We start from the raw sequence: 22,621 nt of genomic DNA, 5'->3' as shown, positions 1-22,621 counted from the left end.
TGCCAGATGTAGCAAGCTTCAAAACGTGATAAACAAGCAGCCAATCAGCTCCCACCTGTCATTTTATAATCCTAGTCTGTGACCTGACAGGTAGGAGCTGATTGGCTGCTTGTTTATCACTCCCCATTTTATCACTTTTGAAGCTTAGTACATCTGGCCCCAACAAATGACATTACTGGGTGTCTAATACTGGTGGTTGTGCGGTCCCTGGGCTTCGGATAGCGGCGTGCAGCAATAATTCACCCGCCGCGGTTACCGCCATCTCCTCTGTTCTCTGTTGGGATCCATGTTGGAAGGATGTGTGTCAGAGATTGCTTGTATACAGTAATACAGCAGTGGTGATGTCGTTACCTATGGCGATATATAGTGGGGACGGCCGAGGAGGAGAGGTTATAGAATCTGCCATTAGGGACCGTCGGCAGCGGGGTCGGAATCTGTATATAGCGTGCAGCTGTTGGGGTGTGCCGGCCACGCGTCTGGGGCTCTCGCCTGAATCTGGGTAGAGTTGTCACGGCGATGCTGCTTGCCAACAAGGAGAGGGCAAGTTAACCGTTTGCTGGTAGGTTGGCAGTTCACATACATGTAAGACGCATGTGAGGCTGCGGCTTCTTCCTACACACTGGCTGACTTCATGTTCCGTCGGCAGGTTTACACACGGCGTGGCTGACACACCTAGTCAGAGGGAGAAATTCCCCACGGTCACATCTGCATAGCTGACGTGCTGCCGACTCACTGGTGTGAGTTGGTGTTTCAGGTGGAGTCACTTGGCTAGTGGGGGGGGGGGGGTGTAGACACGGATGAAATGTCAACAGAATGTCTTCTTATCTCTGCCGGCCCAGTGGTTTCTTACCTGTTCCCGACGGCCGCTGCAGATTCAGTTCCGCTTCTGGGGGAAGCGGTACATCTGTCAGAACAGACTTAGGACATTAGGTCGACATGGGCCAAGGTCGACATGGGCCAATGTCGACATGGGTTTAGGTCGACAGTCATTAGGTCGACGTGAGTTTTTCACTTTTTTAGCCGAATGTCGACACAGTCGACATGGACACAGTTTCACACCGATAAGTATTCCTCCTGTAAGAGTCTGTAACCCTCCCATCCCACAGCCTAACATTAATGTCAACATTGTGACAATGTCAACCCGTCACCTGTCGGCATTCTATGACATTTTAACAATGGGCAGCGTTTACATCACGCCAGGGGCGTACCCAGAATCCCCAGAGACTGTACCGGTTCCTCCTCGGCACACGATAATGCCGCAGCGCAGCACCGTGCTCCCCGTCACTGTGTCGGAGCCGGCATTATAATGTCACCTGGAAGGGTGACATCTGTGCCGTTCCTGTTGGCACGCCGTCATCATTTTTACACCAGCCCTATTTGTTGCAAGAGGCTTGCCTGGAAACTGAAACGGGCGCTATTACCCACTTCCAATGACGCAGCCACACTCGGCCTCAGCGCAAATTCCTCCGTTAACCGCCCAGTTACGCCCCTGCTGGGGGTTGGGTGTGACCCTGCGTTGCCCGCAGTTACGTGAGCATCTACGGAGCATGTGCAGTACAGAGATGCGCAAACTGCGTCGTGTTAGGCCCGGCGGTGGGGAATGCTTGGGCGGGCCGCAGGTGGCTATTGATGGCTAGAAGATTGTGGCGTGGATTGTATTTTTTTTTTTTTGGGAGGGGGGGTCAATCTGTAGATTTGAACACCTGGACCCCCATTTAGTCTACTGCATACAGTGGGTATAGGTAGGATAGGTCAACGCCAAAAGGTGGAAACGCTCTAGGTCGAAATGACAAAATGTCGGCTTGTATGCGGTCGACACATTAAAAAGGTCAACAGTGAGTTTTTCACAAATTTTGGGTTCTAAATTTTTTGGGGGCTTACTTATACTTTGCCGTCCATGTGGAAATAGGGATTGGGAACGCAAACGTGGTGCCGGGGGGAGCTGCGGCAGATTGAGGCTCCAGGCCTGAAGAACGAATCGCACTGCGCTAATTGGGGTCCACGCGTCACCAGAAAATGTGATAAACCCCTAAATGTGTCGACTTTTTTCATGTCAACCTTTTGTCTGTGTTGACTGTGTGCATGTGGGCCTTTTTGGGTGAAGGAATGGCGGCTGTAGGGGAGGGTATGGTTCATAGGATCCGCTGGATGAAGATCGACAGGGCAAATGGTCGACAGGAGGTTGACACAAATTTTTCATATTTTCTGTCCAGAATGTCGACACCGTCTAAGCGTACCGCGCCTGTTCCCCATGCTTCGGGCACACTATTGGTGCAGGAAAGAGCAGAAGATACGTCAGCAATGTACCAACGTGGCACGTGTCTCGTCATGGCACTGTTATGTCTGGGTACACGTTCCGTCTCGCCAGGCAGATACTACAGCTGCATGCCAGGCAGACGGCCGGTCCGACCGGATATGTAAAGTAGCCGGGAGTGTGTCGGCTATGAGGAAGAGAGTGATGACACGCTTCCCATGTGGCATCATGTGTAAGCTCAGCTGTGACTCATGAAATCCGAACAATATCCCACACAAACTGTCAGCTCCTCGCCCCACGCTATATATATCTCCCCCTGTGCCAACGCAGCTGCTGCTGAGGGCCGCGGTGCTGGTGCCAGCTGTGCGATAACATGCATACATATACATTGTGCGCAATCTGTGTATCCCGCCAGGCTGCAAGTGGTTAAGCCCCATGTGGTATTTGGGAGTTGTAACCTTATCCCGGCCACCCCACCCATGGTCCATCTGCGTCACTCCCTCACCCCCTCCTCTCCTCCTCCCTGACCAGCACGCCCAATGTGACCGGGAGCCTCCGAGCAGGCCTCAGGCCAGGAAGAGGTACATGGGAGGGGGGGCTGTGCACTCTGTATTGTGTGTTCTGTCTTGTGTATGAGCAGGTGGTCCTCGCTACGTGCACCTTATCAGGGGCCTAATTCAGAGCTGTGTAAATTTGCAAGTCGATTTAACAAATGACTGCGTATGTGTACGGGGGTCCCGATCACGCATGCGCGAGACCAAACCGCGTAATCCAATCGCAATCCCCTCGCAGTTTGACTAACCGGAAGCTGGCGTTTAGGGGGGTCTCACGGGCCGTTTTCTGGGAGTGTCCGGTAAAACACGGGCGTTCGCATGCATTTGCAGTATGGGGGTCTGTGAGGTCAGCGTCGGCCCGATAAGTCTGTCTCTGTTGCAGGATGGTCAGAGTTACGCGCACCTGCACAGACGGGCCATGCGGGAGAGGTGACCGGGATTGTGTAGGGACTAGCAGGTGGGGCTGCACTGCGGCATGACACATAACCCCATAGGTATAAAATAGCCGTGTATGTCCCCAATAGTCTCTGGGGAAAAGCTGTTCTATCCGAGGACGTCCAGCTCCGCTGTCATTGTCTATGTTACTGTAACGGAGGAATACCGGGCCATGCGGGAGAGGTGACCGGGATTGTGTAGTGACTAGCAGGTGGGGCTGCACTGCGGCGTGACACATAACCCCATAGGTATACAATAGCCGTCTGTGTCCCCAATAGTCTCTGGGGAAAAGCTGTTCTATCCCGAGGACGTTCCAGCTCCGCTGTCATTGTCTATGTTACTGTAACGGAGGAATACCGGGCCATGCGGGAGAGGTGACCGGGATTGTGTAGTGACTAGCAGGTGGGGCTGCACTGCGGCGTGACACATAACCCCATAGGTATACAAATAGCCGTCTGTGTCCCCAATAGTCTCTGGGGAAAGCTGTTCTATCCCGAGGACGTTCCAGCTCCGCTGTCATTGTCTATGTTACTGTAACGGAGGAATACCGGGCCTGCGGGAGAGGTGACCGGGATTGTGTAGTGACTAGCAGGTGGGGCTGCACTGCGGAGAGACACCTAACCCCATAGGTATACAATAGCCGTGTATTATGCCCAATAGTCTCTGGGGAAAAGCTGTTCTATCCCGAGGACGGTCCGGCTCCGCTGTCATTGTCTATGTTACTGTAACGGAGGAATACCGGGCCATGCGGGAGAGGTGACCGGGATTGTGTAGTGACTAGCAGGTGGGGCTGCACTGCGGCGTGACACATAACCCCATAGGTATACAATAGCCATGTATGTGCCCAATAGTCTCTGGGGAAAAGCTGTTCTATCCCGAGGACGTTCCAGCTCCGCTGTCATTGTCTATGTTACTGTAACGGAGGAATACCGGGCCATGCGGGAGAGGTGACCGGGATTGTGTAGTGACTAGCAGGTGGGGCTGCACTGCGGCGTGACACATAACCCCATAGGTATACAATAGCCGTCTGTGTCCCCAATAGTCCCTGGGGAAAAGCTGTTCTATCCGAGGACGTTCCAGCTCCGCTGTCATTGTCTATGTTACTGTAACGGAGGAATACCGGCCCATGCGGGAGAGGTGACCGGGATTGTGTAGTGACTAGCAGGTGGGCTGCACTGCGGTGTGACCCCATAACCCCATAGGTATACATAGCCGTGTATGTGCCCAATAGTCTCTGGGGAAAAGCTGTTCTATCCCGAGGACATTCCAGCTCCGCTGTCATTGTCTATGTTACTGTAACGGAGGAATACCGGGCCATGCGGGAGAGGTGACCGGGATTGTGTAGTGACTAGCAGGTGGGGGTTGCACTGCGGCGTGACACATAACCCCATAGGTATACAATAGCCCGTGTATGTCCCCAATAGTCTCTGGGGAAAAGCTGTTCTATCCCGAGGACGTTCCAGCTCCGCTGTCATTGTCTATGTTACTGTAACGGAGGAATACCGGGCCATGCGGGAGAGGTGACCGGGATTGTGTAGTGACTAGCAGGTGAGGCTGCACTGCGGCGTGACACATAACCCCATAGGTATACAATAGCAGTGTATGTGCCCAATAGTCTCTGGGGAAAAGCTGTTCTATCCGAGGACGTTCCAGCTCTGCTGTCATTGTCTATGTTACTGTAACGGAGGATTACCGGGCCATGCGGGAGAGGTGACCGGGATTGTGTAGTGACTAGCAGGTGGGGCTGCACTGCGCGTGACACATAACCCCATAGGTATACAATAGCCGTGTATGTCCCCAATAGTCTCTGGGGAAAGCTGTTCTATCCGAGGACGTTCCAGCTCCGCTGTCATTGTCTATGTTACTGTAACGGAGGAATACCGGGCCCATGCGGGAGAGGTGACCGGGATTGTGTAGTGACTAGCAGGTGGGGCTGCACTGCGGCGTGACACATAACCCCATAGGTATACAATAGCCGTCTGTGTCCCCAATAGTCTCTGGGGAAAAGCTGTTCTATCCCGAGGACATTCAGCTCCGCTGTCATTGTCTATGTTACTGTAACGGAGGAATACCGGGCCATGCGGGAGAGGTGACCGGGATTGTGTAGTGACTAGCAGGTGGGGCTGTACTGCGGCGTGACACTAACCCCATAGGTATACAATAGCCGTGTATGTGCCCAATAGGTCTCTGGGGAAAAGCTGTTCTATCCCGAGGACGTTCCAGCTCCGCTGTCATTGTCTATGTTACTGTAACGGAGGAATACCGGGCCATGCGGGGAGAGGTGACCGGGATTGTGTAGTGACTAGCAGGTGGGGCTGCACTGCGGCGTGACACATAACCCCATAGGTATACAATAGCCGTGTATGTGCCCAATAGTCTCTGGGGAAAAGCTGTTCTATCCCGAGGACGTTCCAGCTCCGCTGTCATTGTCTATGTTACTGTAACGGAGGAATACCGGCCCATGCGGGAGAGGTGACCGGGATTGTGTAGTGACTAGCAGGTGGGGCTGCACTGCGGCGTGACACATAACCCCATAGGTATACAATAGCCGTGTATGTGCCCAATAGTCTCTGGGGAAAAGCTGTTCTATCCCGAGGACATTCCAGCTCCGCTGTCATTGTCTATGTTACTGTAACAGAGGAATACCGGGCCATGCGGGAGAGGTGACCGGGATTGTGTAGTGACTAGCAGGTGGGGCTGCACTGCGGCGTGACACATAACCCCATAGGTATACAATAGCCGTGTATGTCCCCAATAGTCTCTGGGGAAAAGCTGTTCTATCCCGAGGACATTCCAGCTCCGCTGTCATTGTCTATGTTACTGTAACGGAGGAATACCGGGCCATGCCGGAGAGGTGACCGGGATTGTGTAGTGACTAGCAGGTGGGGCTGCACTGCGGCGTGACACATAACCCCATAGGTATACAATAGCCGTGTATGTGCCCAATAGTCTCTGGGGAAAAGCTGTTCTATCCCGAGGACATTCCAGCTCCGCTGTCATTGTCTATGTTACTGTAACGGAGGAATACCAGGCCATGCGGGAGAGGTGACCGGGATTGTGTAGTGACTAGCAGGTGGGGCTGCACTGCGGCATGACACATAACCCCATAGGTATACAATAGCCGTGTATGTGCCCAATAGTCTCTGGGGAAAAGCTGTTCTATCCCGAGGACGTTCCAGCTCCGCTGTCATTGTCTATGTTACTGTAACGGAGGAATACCGGGCCATGCGGGAGAGGTGACCGGGATTGTGTAGTGACTAGCAGGTGGGGCTGCACTGCGGCGTGACACATAACCCCATAGGTATACAATAGCCGTCTGTGCCCAATAGTCTCTGGGGAAAAGCTGTTCTATCCCGAGGACATTCCAGCTCCGCTGTCATTGTCTATGTTACTGTAACGGAGGAATACCGGCCCATGCGGGAGAGGTGACCGGGATTCTGTAGTGACTAGCAGGTGGGGCTGCACTGCGGCGTGACACATAACCCCATAGGTATACAATAGCCGTGTATGTCCCCAATAGTCTCTGGGGAAAAGCTGTTCTATCCCGAGGACGTTCCAGCTCCGCTGTCATTGTCTATGTTACTGTAACGGAGGAATACCGGCCCATGCTGGAGAGGTGACCGGGATTGTGTAGTGACTAGCAGGTGGGGCTGCACTGCGGCGTGACACATAACCCCATAGGTATACAATAGCCGTGTATGTCCCCAATAGTCTCTGGGGAAAAGCTGTTCTATCCCGAGGACGTTCCAGCTCAGCTTTCATTGTCTATGTTACTGTAACGGAGGAATACCGGGCCATGCGGGAGAGGTGACCGGGATTGTGTAGTGACTAGCAGGTGGGGCTGCACTGCGGCGTGACACATAACCCCATAGGTATACAATAGCCGTGTATGTGCCCAATAGTCTCTGGGGAAAAGCTGTTCTATCCCGAGGACGTTCCAGCTCCGCTGTCATTGTCTATGTTACTGTAACGGAGGAATACCGGGCCATGCGGGAGAGGTGACCGGGATTGTGTAGTGACTAGCAGGTGGGGCTGCACTGCGGCGTGACACATAACCCCATAGGTATACAATAGCCGTCTGTGTCCCCAATAGTCTCTGGGGAAAAGCTGTTCTATCCCGAGGACGTTCCAGCTCCGCTGTCATTGTCTGTGTTACTGTAACGGAGGAATACCGGGCCATGCGGGAGAGGTGACCGGGATTGTGTAGTGACTAGCAGGTGAGGCTGCACTGCGGCGTGACACATAACCCCATAGGTATACAATAGCTGTGTATGTGCTCAATAGTCTCTGGGGAAAAGCTGTTCTATCCCGAGGACGTTCCAGCTCCGCTGTCATTGTCTATGTTACTGTAACGGAGGAATACCGGGCCATGCGGGAGAGGTGACCGGGATTGTGTAGTGACTAGCAGGTGGGGCTGCACTGCGGCATGACACATAACCCCATAGGTATACAATAGCCGTCTGTGTCCCCAATAGTCTCTGGGGAAAAGCTGTTCTATCCCGAGGACATTCCAGCTCCGCTGTCATTGTCTATGATACTGTAACGGAGGAATACCGGGCCATGCGGGAGAGGTGACCGGGATTGTGTAGTGACTAGCAGGTGGGGCTGCACTGCGGAGAGACACATAACCCCATAGGTATACAATAGCCGTGTATGTGCCCAATAGTCTCTGGGGAAAAGCTGTTCTATCCCGGGGATGTTCCAGCTCCGCTGTCATTGTCTATGTTACTGTAACGGAGGAATACCGGCCCATGCGGGAGAGGTGACTGGGATTGTGTAGTGACTAGCAGGTGGGGCTGCACTGCGGCGTGACGCATAACCCCATAGGTATACAATAGCCGTCTGTGTCCTCAATAGTCTCTGGGGAAAAGCTGTTCTATCCCGAGGACATTCCAGCTCCGCTGTCATTGTCTATGTTACTGTAACGGAGGAATACCGGGCCATGCGGGAGAGGTGACCGGGATTGTGTAGTGACTAGCAGGTGGGGCTGTACTGCGGCGTGACACATAACCCCATAGGTATACAATAGCCATGTATGTGCCCAATAGTCTCTGGGGAAAAGCTGTTCTATCCCGAGGACGTTCCAGCTCCGCTGTCATTGTCTGTGTTACTGTAACGGAGGAATACCGGGCCATGCGGGAGAGGTGACCGGGATTGTGTAGTGACTAGCAGGTGGGGCTGCACTGCGGAGAGACACATAACCCCATAGGTATACAATAGCCGTGTATGTGCCCAATAGTCTCTGGGGAAAAGCTGTTCTATCCCGGGGATGTTCCAGCTCCGCTGTCATTGTCTATGTTACTGTAACGGAGGAATACCGGCCCATGCGGGAGAGGTGACTGGGATTGTGTAGTGACTAGCAGGTGGGGCTGCACTGCGGCGTGACACCTAACCCCATAGGTATACAATAGCCGTGTATGTGCCCAATAGTCTCTGGGGAAAAGCTGTTCTATCCCGAGGACGTTCCAGCTCCGCTGTCATTGTCTATGTTACTGTAACGGAGGAATACCGGGCCATGCGGGAGAGGTGACCGGGATTGTGTAGTGACTAGCAGGTGGGGCTGCACTGCGGCGTGACACATAACCCCATAGGTATACAATAGCCGTGTATGTGCCCAATAGTCTCTGGGGAAAAGCTGTTCTATCCCGAGGACGTTCCAGCTCCGCTGTCATTGTCTGTGTTACTGTAACGGAGGAATACCGGGCCATGCGGGAGAGGTGACCGGGATTGTGTAGTGACTAGCAGGTGGGGCTGCACTGCGGAGAGACACATAACCCCATAGGTATACAATAGCCGTGTATGTGCCCAATAGTCTCTGGGGAAAAGCTGTTCTATCCCGGGGATGTTCCAGCTCCGCTGTCATTGTCTATGTTACTGTAACGGAGGAATACCGGCCCATGCGGGAGAGGTGACTGGGATTGTGTAGTGACTAGCAGGTGGGGCTGCACTGCGGCGTGACACCTAACCCCATAGGTATACAATAGCCGTGTATGTGCCCAATAGTCTCTGGGGAAAAGCTGTTCTATCCCGAGGACGTTCCAGCTCCGCTGTCATTGTCTATGTTACTGTAACGGAGGAATACCGGGCCATGCGGGAGAGGTGACCGGGATTGTGTAGTGACTAGCAGGTGGGGCTGCAGTGCGGCGTGACACATAACCCCATAGGTATACAATAGCCGTGTATGTGCCCAATAGTCTCTGGGGAAAAGCTGTTCTATCCCGAGGACATTCCAGCTCCGCTGTCATTGTCTATGTTACTGTAACGGAGGAATACCGGGCCATGCGGGAGAGGTGACCGGGATTGTGTAGTGACTAGCAGGTGGGGCTGCACTGCGGCGTGACACATAACCCCATAGGTATACAATAGCCGTGTATGTCCCCAATAGTCTCTGGGGAAAAGCTGTTCTATCCCGAGGACGTTCCAGCTCCGCTGTCATTGTCTATGTTACTGTAACGGAGGAATACCGGGCCATGCGGGAGAGGTGACCGGGATTGTGTAGTGACTAGCAGGTGGGGCTGCACTGCGGCGTGACACATAACCCCATAGGTATACAATAGCCGTGTATGTCCCCAATAGTCTCTGGGGAAAAGCTGTTCTATCCCGAGGACGTTCCGGCTCCGCTGTCATTGTCTATGTTACTGTAACGGAGGAATACCGGCCCATGCGGGAGAGGTGACCGGGATTGTGTAGTGACTAGCAGGTGGGGCTGCACTGCGGTGTGACACATAACCCCATAGGTATACAATAGCCGTGTATGTCCCCAATAGTATCTGGGGAAAAGCTGTTCTATCCCGAGGACGTTCCAGCTCCGCTGTCATTGTCTATGTTACTGTAACGGAGGAATACCGGGCCATGCGGGAGAGGTGACCGGGATTGTGTAGTGACTAGCAGGTGGGGCTGCACTGCGGCGTGACACATAACCCCATAGGTATATAATAGCCGTGTATGTGCCCAATAGTCTCTGGGGAAAAGCTGTTCTATCCCGAGGACGTTCCAGCTCCGCTGTCATTGTCTATGTTACTGTAACGGAGGAATACCGGGCCATGCGGGAGAGGTGACCGGGATTGTGTAGTGACTAGCAGGTGGGGCTGTACTGCGGCGTGACACATAACCCCATAGGTATACAATAGCCGTATATGTGCCCAATAGTCTCTGGGGAAAAGCTGTTCTATCCCGAGGACATTCCAGCTCCGCTGTCATTGTCTATGTTACTGTAACGGAGGAATACCGGGCCATGCGGGAGAGGTGACCGGGATTGTGTAGTGACTAGCAGGTGGGGCTGCACTGCGGCGTGACACATAACCCCATAGGTATACAATAGCCGTGTATGTGCCCAATAGTCTCTGGGGAAAAGCTGTTCTATCCCGAGGACGTTCCAGCTCAGCTGTCATTGTCTATGTTACTGTAACGGAGGAATACCGGGCCATGCGGGAGAGGTGACCGGGATTGTGTAGTGACTAGCAGGTGGGGCTGCACTGCGGCGTGACACATAACCCCATAGGTATACAATAGCCGTGTATGTCCCCAATAGTCTCTGGGGAAAAGCTGTTCTATCCCGAAGATGTTCCAGCTCCGCTGTCATTGTCTGTGTTCCTGTAACGGAGGAATACCGGGCCATGCGGGAGAGGTGACCGGGATTGTGTAGTGACTAGCAGGTGGGGCTGCACTGCGGCGTGACACATAACCCCATAGGTATACAATAGCCGTGTATGTCCCCAATAGTATCTGGGGAAAAGCTGTTCTATCCCGAGGACGTTCCAGCTCCGCTGTCATTGTCTATGTTACTGTAACTAAGGAATACCGGGCCATGCGGGAGAGGTGACCGGGATTGTGTAGTGACTAGCAGGTGGGGCTGCACTGCGGCGTGACACATAACCCCATAGGTATACAATAGCCGTGTATGTGCCCAATAGTCTCTGGGGAAAAGCTGTTCTATCCCGAGGACGTTCCAGCTCCGCTGTCATTGTCTATGTTACTGTAACGGAGGAGTACCGGGCCATGCGGGAGAGGTGACCGGGATTGTGTAGTGACTAGCAGGTGGGGCTGCACTGCGGCGTGACACATAACCCCATAGGTATACAATAGCCGTGTATGTCCCCAATAGTCTCTGGGGAAAAGCTGTTCTATCCCGAGGACGTTCCAGCTCCGCTGTCATTGTCTATGTTACTGTAACGGAGGAATACCGGGCCATGCGGGAGAGGTGACCGGGATTGTGTAGTGACTAGCAGGTGGGGCTGTACTGCGCGGTGACACATGACCCCATAGGTATACAATAGCCGTGTATGTGCCCAATAGTCTCTGGGGAAAAGCTGTTCTATCCCGAGGACGTTCCAGCTCCGCTGTCATTGTCTATGTTACTGTAACGGAGGAATACCGGGCCATGCGGGAGAGGTGACCGGGATTGTGTAGTGACTAGCAGGTGGGGCTGCACTGCGGCGTGACACATAACCCCATAGGTATACAATAGCCGTGTATGTCCCCAATAGTCTCTGGGGAAAAGCTGTTCTATCCCGAGGACATTCCAGCTCCGCTGTCATTGTTTATGTTCCTGTATCTGCTGGGACTCACTCGTACGTCTGCTACTGTCAGCACCCTGTCGACCTAGACTGAAGATTACTGGACGCAAATGGTCTATACTTCTAGAACCTGCTAAATGTACAGGGGCCTGTTTCTGCTGAGTTTTAGCTGTTTAAAACTCATTGTATATGATAAATGCTTCTCTAGCCCAATCAGTGCCCATCTGTCATGTTTGAAAGATGACAGTTGGTAGCTGATTGTATTCAGCCCCATTAATCTTATGCAATGCGTTTTAAATAGCTGAAATTATTTTGACTAAAGGGGATTTCCTCTTTCAAGCTAAGGAATCTGTCACAAGCCTTGGGGGAAGAGATAAAGTGGAGGGAAAGAAGGTACCAGCCAGCCCCCAATTTCCATTTTAAACCCAGCATGCAACATGACAGTTAGGGGCTGATTGGCTGGTGCGCTCTCTCTCTCTCCAAGTTTCCATATAAGCCAGTATGTCGCACACAGCGGGACCTCATTATTATGTCATTAGCTTGTATAATTAGTATCCTGGCGGCTCTCCCCTGGGATACTGATTATCTCATTAATGAATAATGAATTCCCTAAAGGTCCCTGGTGGAAGAAGTGGCTGAAGACTGGCACCGCGTGTGGTACCAGGGACTAACGTCATAATTGTGTAATCTGCAGCAATAAGGATTTAATAAATCATCCGATTCAAGGAAATATGTTTTATCTAGCTTGTTCTTTTGCCACACCTCTTTGGGGGAGGGGGAGGGATTCAAGGGTTTTGCTTGCCACCAGCCACTAGATTGAGCTAATATTACTGATGAGCTGGTAACTAGTTTTATAATTAGAGACCCCAATATCAGAAGCTCTCCCTGGCTGCCTCTCATTACGCACAGTCCCTGCGCAGTGTTTAGCACGCCTCCGGACACTAGATGATGATCTGTGGTGTTGACGAGGCCCCGATATCAGAAGCTCTCCCTGGCTGCCTGCGAGCCTCTCATTACGCACAGTCCCTGCGCAGTGTTTAGCACGCCTCCGGACACTAGATGATGATCTGTGGTGTTGACGAGACCCCAATATCAGAAGCTCTCACTGGCTGCCTCTCATTACGCACAGTCCCTGCGTAGTGTTTAGCATGCCTCCGGACACTAGATGATGATCTGTGGTGTTGATGAGACCCCAATATCCGAAGCTCTCCCTGGCTGCCTGCGAGCCTCTCATTACGCACAGTCCCTGCACAGTGTTTAGCACGCCTCCGGACACTAGATGATGATCTGTGGTGTTGATGAGACCCCAATATCCGAAGCTCTCCCTGGCTGCCTGCGAGCCTCTCATTACGCACAGTCCCTGGGCAGTGTTTAGCATGCCTCCGGACACTAGATGATCTGTGGTGTTGACGAGGCCCCAATATCAGAAGCTCTTCCTGGCTGCCTCTCATTACGCACAGTCCCTGCGCAGTGTTTAGCACGCCTCCGGACACTAGATGATGATCTGTGGTGTTGACGAGGCCCCAATATCAGAAGCTCTCCCTGGCTGCCTGCGAGACTCTCATTACGCACAGTCCCTGCGTAGTGTTTAGCACGCCTCCGGACACTAGATGATGATCTGTGGTGTTGACGAGACCCCAATATCAGAAGCTCTCCCTGGCTGCCTCTCATTACGCACAGTCCCTGCGCAGTGTTTAGCACGCCTCCGGACACTAGATGATGATCTGTGGTGTTGACGAGGCCCCAATATCAGAAGCTCTCCCTGGCTGCCTGCGAGACTCTCATTACGCACAGTCCCTGCGTAGTGTTTAGCACGCCTCCGGACACTAGATGATGATCTGTGGTGTTGATGAGACCCCAATATCAGAAGCTCTCCCTGGCTACCTCTCATTACGCACAGTCCCTGCGCAGTGTTTAGCACGCCTCCGGACACTAGATGAGGATCTGTGGTGTTGACGAGACCCCAATATCAGAAGCTCTCCCTGGCTGCCTGCGAGCCTCTCATTACGCACAGTCCCTGCGCAGTGTTTTGACCTATCACTGGCTTTAGTTTTTATGGTGTATGGTTGCTGGCACCTAACACTGCGATTCACCCCAGGGCCACCAGCCAGTCTTTCCTGTAAACCACAGTTATGCAGAATTTCACCTTCATTTTCAGCCGCCCTTCGTACAACAACATAGAAAGCCAAAGGGCTGGGTTTTCCCTCATTGGCTTCCTTGTTTATGGTGGAGAATATCACCTATAGACATCAGTGACATTCCGCCCCCTGGTGGCGCACATGGTGACTGCATCCATATTTACACTGTTCATCTTTAATAAGTCTGCTTGAAGCAAATGCTCTGAAAGCTAGTCTGCTGCCTTGTGATTGCCTCTGTGTTTGTGCATGGGTGAGAGAGAAAGAGATGTAGTGTTACTGGCAGTGTTTCGGAGAGACACAATCAAGTAACTACAGACCAGTGAGCCTTACATCAGTAGTAGGGAAAATAATGGAAACACTATTAAAAGAAAGAATAGTGGAATATCTTAAATTAAACAACTTACAGGATCCAAAACAGCATGGTTTTACTGCAGGGAGATCATGCCAAACAAGTCTCATTGACTTTTTTGACTCCGTGACCAAAATACTAGATGAAGGGGGGGCTGTAGATGTGGCATATCTAGACTTTAGTAAGGCATTTGACACTGTCCCACATCGCAGGCTGCTAAATAAACTTGAAAGTGTGGGATTGGATTATAAAACAATTAAATGGATAAGAACCTGGTTGCAGGATAGGAAACAGACAGTTGTAGTAAATGGAGTGCATTCTATGGAGGGGGACATGTTACCAGTGGAGTACCCCAGGGATCTGTACTTGGACCAGTGCTCTTTATTATCTTTGTTAGTGACATTGCAAATGGTATTGAAGGGAAAGTATGCCTTTTTGCAGATGACACAAAGATATGCAACAGAGTAGACACACCAGGAGGGGTAAATCAAATGACTGATGATCTAAGTAAACTTGAGAATTGGTCAAGAGCATGGCAACTACAGTTTAATGCTAAAAAATGCAAAATTATGCACTTGGGACTCAAAAACCCAAAGGCTCAATATAGTATCAAGGGTACTATAATGGAAACTACTGAGGAGGAAAGAGATCTAGTAGTCATTATTTCAAGTGACTTAAAGGCAGGGAGGCAATGTAACAAAGCAATGAGGAAGGCTAGTCAGATGCTTGGTTGCATAGGGAGAGGAATCAGTAGCAGAAAAAAAAGACGTAATAATGCCACTGTATAGGTCATTGGTACGACCTCATCTGGAATACTGTGTCCAGTTCTGGAGGCCATATCTTCAGAAGGATATAAATACATTGGAGAGTGTACAAAGAAGGGCAACTAAAATGGTTCATGGCCTACATCACAAAACTTACCTGGATAGACTAAAAGATCTTAACATGTATAGTTTGGAGCAGAGAAGGGAAAGGGGGGACATGATAGAAATCTTCAAATATATCAAGGGTTTTAACATAGTACAGGAGGGAAATTTTCTTCAAAGGAAAAGAAGTAATAGAACACGAGGACATGCACTGAAACTGGAGGGAGGTAGGTTCAGGGGAAATGTGAGGAAGAATTACTTCACAGAAAGGGTAGTGGATAAGTGGAATAGCCTCCCATCAGAGGTGGTAGAGGCTAAGACAGTAGAACAATTTAAACATGCTTGGGATAGGCATATGAATATCCTTACAAAGAAATAAGGATTAAAAAGGGTTGACATTACCTGAAGGGTAAAAAGGGGCAGACTAGATGGGCCAAATGGTTCTTATCTGCCGTCAAATTCTGTGTTTCTATGTTTCTATGACACTAGACATAAATAGATATCATTTTACTTTTACATTTTCTGGTCAGTGAAATTATTTGGTTGGTTTACAGCCTGCAACATGGCAGTTAGGAGCTGATTGGCCAGTACTTTATCTCTCGCCAAGGCTTAATACATAGACCCCCTTGGACTGTAAGCTCTAACAGCGCAGAGAGTGATCCTCTGTACAGTGCTGCAGTATATGCAGGTGCTATATAACAACTTACGATCATATCCGACCTGGCCGATGGTGTAATGATGCAATATGTGCCATTATAGCCCCGCCCCCCCCTGCGGCACAGTAGTGGTGTTTGTGTTGTCACACAGTGTGGGCGGGGCTATTAGGTGTGATTTACATAACCAGGCTTTTTTCACTCCTGTGCGCTGGCAGGAATGGGGTAGATGGAGCCAAAGGATGGCTTCTCCCAGTGACTGCCGGCGGTCTGGCCTGTGCCGCTGAGGGGGTCACTCTCTGTAGATCTGTGTTTTGGAAGGAGTAGCGAGGGGACAGCGTTGCTATCGGCAACCTCCTCCATATTTTGGGCCTGATTCCAGAGTCGCGCGCAATGTCAGTATTCACCTAGTTATGGCATTATTCTGCTACTGCGCAAGTGCAAAACCTTCAAATTCTGTGCTGACATTTTCCATGTCGATCTTATGGTCAATCGATTGGCTGTCAATGTAGACATCGTCGACTGTGCGATCCACATCCGCACTTGTCATGCTCACACCATACAGCGCCCCCTAGTGGCTGAGATCATGTTGCAGGCAGACAGGATGGTGAGAGTATAAGCTTCATAAAACGCAACTGCCTGCGTTCGGCTACTGCAGGGGTAACGCCCAGCACAGGTCAAAGCCACCCTGCTTGCCTTGTCCCTCCCCGCAATGTGCCCACACAATTCTGCGGGCACATCGCTGAAATGCGAGCCAGACATGAGGCACCTGAGGGGCACAAGTGAAGAACGTATCAACCGCTCTCCTTTAAGACATCTAACCAGTTACTGAGCCATAAACGCAGCTTACAACTATCGCTCTATCGTTCCCCGCTTGGCAGGGCCACAGTAATGGACGTATAGAGCCAAGCAAGCTGGCGCCCGTGTTTGGGGGTGGGTATAAGTGTTTGAGGAGGGGGAGGCTGAAGTAATGCGCTGGCACGAGGTCTATGTGCTGTTTGTACCCACCACTAATCACGTAGCTGCCTCCCGAAGGCCTCGCCGGTAATATGGGGCCATTACAGTAATAGGCTTAATGGAAGCTCATTAATGTCATTATTCATCAAAAAGGAACGAGGCCTTGCAATCTGTGGAGACGTTCGTAGGCTGCTGTGGTTTCAGTTGAACCCATTGTCTTAAAAGCAGGGAACTATTTATGGGAAGGCAATTATTGGTTATCAGACGGTAACACGGTATGGCCTATGAACCCTACCAAGAATTATGTCCTCAAACCCATGACACTGATGAGGTCGGACTTGGCTTTTAATTTGCACCCTTCAAGGGTTTATTTAGACAAACTGTGGCTCTATGGCTACTCGCACATCCTGGAACATTGGTAGTGCTTGCTGAAGCTTGTAGTGCACTTCTGCCGATGACCCGACGCTTGTCCGAATCACAAAAGCTTATTGGAGTGGAGGACGAGTCTAGTACAGTAGATAACGTGTTATGTGCTAGTCTAGTCTGGTTTGTTCTTCTCCTTGTACTCACGTCGTATCTTCTCCTTCACCCCCAGCGTTGCCTCCGAAACATTTCCAGGACACAGATGATCGGTTGTCCAAGATGGGATCCCGTCCCCCCCGGCCGGCTTGCCCAACACGTTGCTGTTGTGCCTGTCACCAGCAGAAACCAGGTATGGTCTTGGTCTGGGTCCCAGAGTCTAGCGTGTCTCAGGGCATCTACGTCAACGAAGCATCGGACTCTTCCGACGACAGTGGCATTTTCCACAGAGTTTTATCTTTGGATGACGAGGACGGTGGAGGAAAGTGGGGCCAGTGGCTTCTGAAGGACAGGATGGCAGCGGCCACCAGCTACCCAGTGAGACGCAGGTCATTAAAGCATGGGGAGCGCTCTAGGCAGGACTCCGGTGTTGGAGACGAAAAAGTGAGAACCAGTGTTGTACTCACCTCTTACAAATCTACGGTGGACTATAACGGGGATTTGCCTAACCCTGCCCATGAAGAGATCACTGTCCAGAGGCCATGTAGGTTGGACAATATACCAGATGTCCCAAAGCACAGGTCACCGCCACGCTTGAAATCAAAGGCCAGTGAGGATGTAGACATTGCCCATGCGGGAGCGCTTCCCGCTCCCCCTTTGCCTAATGGAATTTCCAGTGACCCTGAAGCTGAACCCGGAAAAAGCTCTAAATTAAAGTGCATCACCTTCTCTGATGAAGTTGCGTCAGTGACCGACAAAACGGATCATTCGGATGTTGACTCAGTTGACTTAAGCGATGCTACCTTAAAGAGCTCCGGGTCCACCGACTGCTTGAACACTGCTCAGGAGCTTCCCCAAACGCCACACCCTGCTTTCAAAGACGACCGGGCCGCAGAACATCGCTTCAAGATCCGTAAGCCCGCCCGCAGGAGCAAGGTGCCTCCTCAGTCCTCGATAGAAGTCCCAGAACCTCTGCCAATGATGCCTCCTAAAGTGCCAAGCAAACCTCCTCGTGGAGCAGCACCCCCACCTCCTCCAGCTCCACCTCCGTTTTTGAGGAAAGGGTCATTGAAGAGGTATTCAACGGGCAATGCGGAGGAGGTGGCGGATAGAGATAAGAAGGCGTCTTCATGTAGTCTTCCTATTGACAGCGTGTATAAGGGGAGAGACCGACGTTCATCCTCGGAGGACACCAATGGTGAGTGATCTCATCTCTTTGTGATTGTGATCGGACTCAGGTGGGGGAGGGGGGGGGGTATGAAAAGTAAGTTCTACTTGATTAATTTAATGTAGACTGATATCTGCACCAAATCCATTCAACGTCTCGGGGGGGACCTGTTGTGTATTTTGCATGGTGTTGCCCAGTGGAGTGCGGATTGTCCTGTTAATAAAGTTTGTTTGCCTTGTACACAGAGCCATCGGATTTCTGCCAGGAGAGCGCGTTCATGAGGTGAGTGCACAGCGGGGCCCCTGGTCTAACTACAATGTTATTAAGTGCACCAACTTGGTCTTTCCTTCTGTGTCTCTTCCCGATCTCCGTGTCTCTTCCCGATCTCCGTGTCCCTTCCATCGGGAGTCCCCCAGATGTTTTTATTTCAACCGCTTCAATGATTTCTCTTATTTCCAGGACTCCGACTGTCAAGAGCCCTAAATCCATAGACTGGGAATCGCACCTGCGGGATGGTAAGGATCTGAGCAGTGCCCAATCGCCCCGTTATCACCTGCCACTCATTACTGGCTGTCCTGAGCTAATTGGCGATTGGGACAGTAAGGTGACGTGTTGTGTGCGCAGAGCCTGAGTGCGTACGCTGCAGTCACTGCCCTCTCGGCAATGCCTCGGTGCTGGGTCCCTAGTTGCTAGAAGCCTTTGTACCAGGTGCCTCTTGTATGTACTTAATGACATACGTGTCTCCTGAACAGAGCCGCTGTACCAGACGTACCGCCAGACGGTCATCAGTAAGGAGATCCGGAGGCAGACCGTCGCACGCAACAGCAGCTTCACCAGCTATGACTCCTCGCAGGAGAGTCCCCAATCTGCCGGAGGGTCTCCTAAGCAGGGGCGGAGGTCTGCGGTCCCCCATAACACGCTGTGGCAGGAATTACCTTCTGTGAGAGAGAGCGGAGTCCTGGAAACTATGACCAATGAGGAGAAGAAGATGCAGGAGGTGAGTGCACCCCGCTGTCCCCCCCATTATATAGCCGTAATGGTCACCCCGCTGTCCCCCTATTATATAGCAGTGATGGTCACCCCGCTGTCCCCCTATTATATAGCAATGATGGTCACCCCGCTGTCCCCCCATTATATAGCAGTGATGGTCACCCCGCTGTCCCCCCATTATATAGCAGTGATGGTCCCCCCCGCTGTCCCCCCCATTAGATAGCCGTAATGGTCACCCCGCTGTCCCCCTATTACATAGCCGTAATGGTCACCCCGCTGTCCCCCTATTACATAGCCGTAATGGTCACCCCGCTGTCCCCCTATTATATAGCCGTAATGGTCACCCCGCTGTCCCCCTATTATATAGCAGTGATGGTCACCTCGCTGTCCCCCCATTATATAGCAGTGATGGTCACCCCGCTGTCCCCCATTATATAGCAGTGATTGTCACCCTGCTGTCCCCCCATTATATAGTAGTGATTGTCACCCCGCTGTCCCCCCCATTATATAGCCGTAATGGTCACCCCACTGTCCCCCCCATTATATAGCGGTAATGGTCACCCTGCTGTCCCCCCATTATATAGCCGTAATGGTCACCCCGCTGTCCCCCCATTATATAGCAGTGATGGTCACCCGGCTGTCCCCCCATTATATAGCCGTAGTGGTCCCCCTGCTGTCCCCCCATTATATAGCAGTGATGGTCACCCTGCTGTCCCCCCCATTATATAGCAGTAATGGTCACCCCGCTGTCCCCCCATTATATAGCAGTGATGGTCACCCCGCTGTCCCCCCATTATATAGCAGTGATGGTCACCCCGCTGTCCCCCCCATTATATAGCAGTGATGGTCACCCCGCTGCCCCCCCATTATATAGCAGTGAAGGTCCCCCTGCTGTCCCCCCATTATATAGCAGTGATGGTCCCCCTGCTGTCCCCCCATTATATAGCAGTGATGGTCCCCCTGCTGTCCCCCCATTATATAGTAGTGATTGTCACCCCGCTGTCCCCCCATTATATAGCAATGATGGTCACCCCGCTGTCCCCCCCATTATATAGCAGTGATGGTCACCCCGCTGCCCCCCCCATTATATAGCAGTGAAGGTCCCCCTGCTGTCCCCCCATTATATAGCAGTGATGGTCCCCCTGCTGTCCCCCCATTATATAGCAGTGATGGTCCCCCTGCTGTCCCCCCATTATATAGTAGTGATTGTCACCCCGCTGTCCCCCCATTATATAGCAATGATGGTCACCCCGCTGTCCCCCCATTATATAGCAGTGATGGTCACCCCTGCTGTCCCCCATTATATAGCAGTGATGGTCGTCGTCCCCCCCCGCTGTCCCCCCATTATATAGCAGTGATGGTCACCCCGCTGTCCCCCTGTCCGCAGAGTATGTTCGAGGTGCTGACATCTGAAGCCTCGTACCTCCGATCGCTGAATGTCCTGACAGAGCATTTCCTGGAGTCCCGCGAGTTACAGGATTCGCTGATTATTCGGGAAAGGAAAATCCTGTTCTCCAATATCCTCAAAGTGAAGGAGGTCAGCGAGAGGTATGAGGCACAACATTAATACACACTGACTGGTAGTGACCGCGCACCATTATACACACTGACTGGTCGTGCCCACGCACCATTATACACACTGACTGGTAGTGACCGTGCACCATTATACACACTGACTGGTAGTGACCGTGCACCATTATACACACTGACTGGTCGTGCCCACGCACCATTATACACACTGACTGGTAGTGACCGCGCACCATTATACACACTGACTGGTAGTGACCCCTCACCATTATACACACTGACTGGTAGTGACCGCGCACCATTATACACACTGACTGGTAGTGACCGCGCACCATTATACACACTGACTGGTAGTGACCGCGCACCATTATACACACTGACTGGTAGTGACCCGCACCATTATACACACTGACTGGTAGTGACCGCGCACCATTATACACACTGACTGGTAGTGACCGCGCACCATTATACACACTGACTGGTAGTGACCGCGCACCATTATACACACTGACTGGTAGTGACCCCTCACCATTATACACACTGACTGGTAGTGACCCCCCCACCATTATACACACTGACTGGTAGTGACCCCCCACCATTATACACACTGACTGGTAGTGACCCCCCACCATTATACACACTGACTGGTAGTGACCCACCACCATTATACACACTGACTGGTAGTGACCCCACCACCATTATACACACTGACTGGTAGTGACCCCACCACCATTATACACACTGACTGGTAGTGACCCCCCCACCATTATACACACTGACTGGTAGTGACCCCCCCACCATTATACACACTGACTGGTAGTGACCGCGCACCATTATACACACTGACTGGTAGTGACCCCACCACCATTATACACACTGACTGGTAGTGACCCCTCACCATTATACACACTGACTGGTAGTGACCCCCCACCATTATACACACTGACTGGTAGTGACCCCTCACCATTATACACACTGACTGGTAGTGACCCCTCACCATTATACACACTGACTGGTAGTGACCCCTCACCATTATACACACTGACTGGTAGTGACCGCGCACCATTATACACACTGACTGGTAGTGACCCCACCACCATTATACACACTGACTGGTAGTGACCCCTCACCATTATACACACTGACTGGTAGTGACCCCCCACCATTATACACACTGACTGGTAGTGACCCCTCACCATTATACACACTGACTGGTAGTGACCGCGCACCATTATACACACTGACTGGTAGTGACCGCGCACCATTATACACACTGACTGGTAGTGACCGTGCACCATTATACACACTGACTGGTAGTGACCCCCCCACCATTATACACACTGACTGGTAGTGACCGCGCACCATTATACACACTGACTGGTAGTGACCCCCCCCCATTATACACACTGACTGGTAGTGACCCCCCCACCATTATACACACTGACTGGTAGTGACCGCGCACCATTATACACACTGACTGGTAGTGACCGCGCACCATTATACACACTGACTGGTAGTGACCGCGCACCATTATACACACTGACTGGTAGTGACCCCTCACCATTATACACACTGACTGGTAGTGACCCCTCACCATTATACACACTGACTGGTAGTGACCCCCCCACCATTATACACACTGACTGGTAGTGACCCCCTCACCATTATACACACTGACTGGTAGTGACCGCGCAC

General features: G+C 51.7%; 1 protein-coding gene across 3 annotated transcripts in view; it reads left to right on the top strand.

Moving 5' to 3' along the window:
* LOC146076015 (uncharacterized) overlaps positions 1–22,621 on the top strand; it is an 83,058-nt gene that overhangs the window by 27,922 nt on the left and 32,515 nt on the right. For all 3 annotated transcript variants that reach the window (XR_014473678.1, XM_083185781.1, XM_083185782.1), the window contains exons 3-7: positions 17,318–18,439; positions 18,655–18,691; positions 18,869–18,924; positions 19,162–19,406; positions 20,787–20,947. Coding sequence is in view for 2 of the 3 variants with exons in the window: in XM_083185781.1 (XP_083041907.1) it covers positions 17,318–18,439; positions 18,655–18,691; positions 18,869–18,924; positions 19,162–19,406; positions 20,787–20,947 (1,621 nt within the window). In the remaining variant the exon portion in view is untranslated. The remainder of the gene's footprint in view (positions 1–17,317; positions 18,440–18,654; positions 18,692–18,868; positions 18,925–19,161; positions 19,407–20,786; positions 20,948–22,621) is intronic.

Source organism: Crinia signifera, chromosome 4, assembly GCF_055691185.1.
Source record: "Crinia signifera chromosome 4, ASM5569118v1, whole genome shotgun sequence".
Lineage (NCBI taxonomy): Eukaryota > Metazoa > Chordata > Amphibia > Anura > Myobatrachidae > Crinia > Crinia signifera.
The sequence above is the reverse complement of the archived record's forward strand: the minus strand, read 5'-3'. Positions and strand labels throughout refer to the sequence as shown.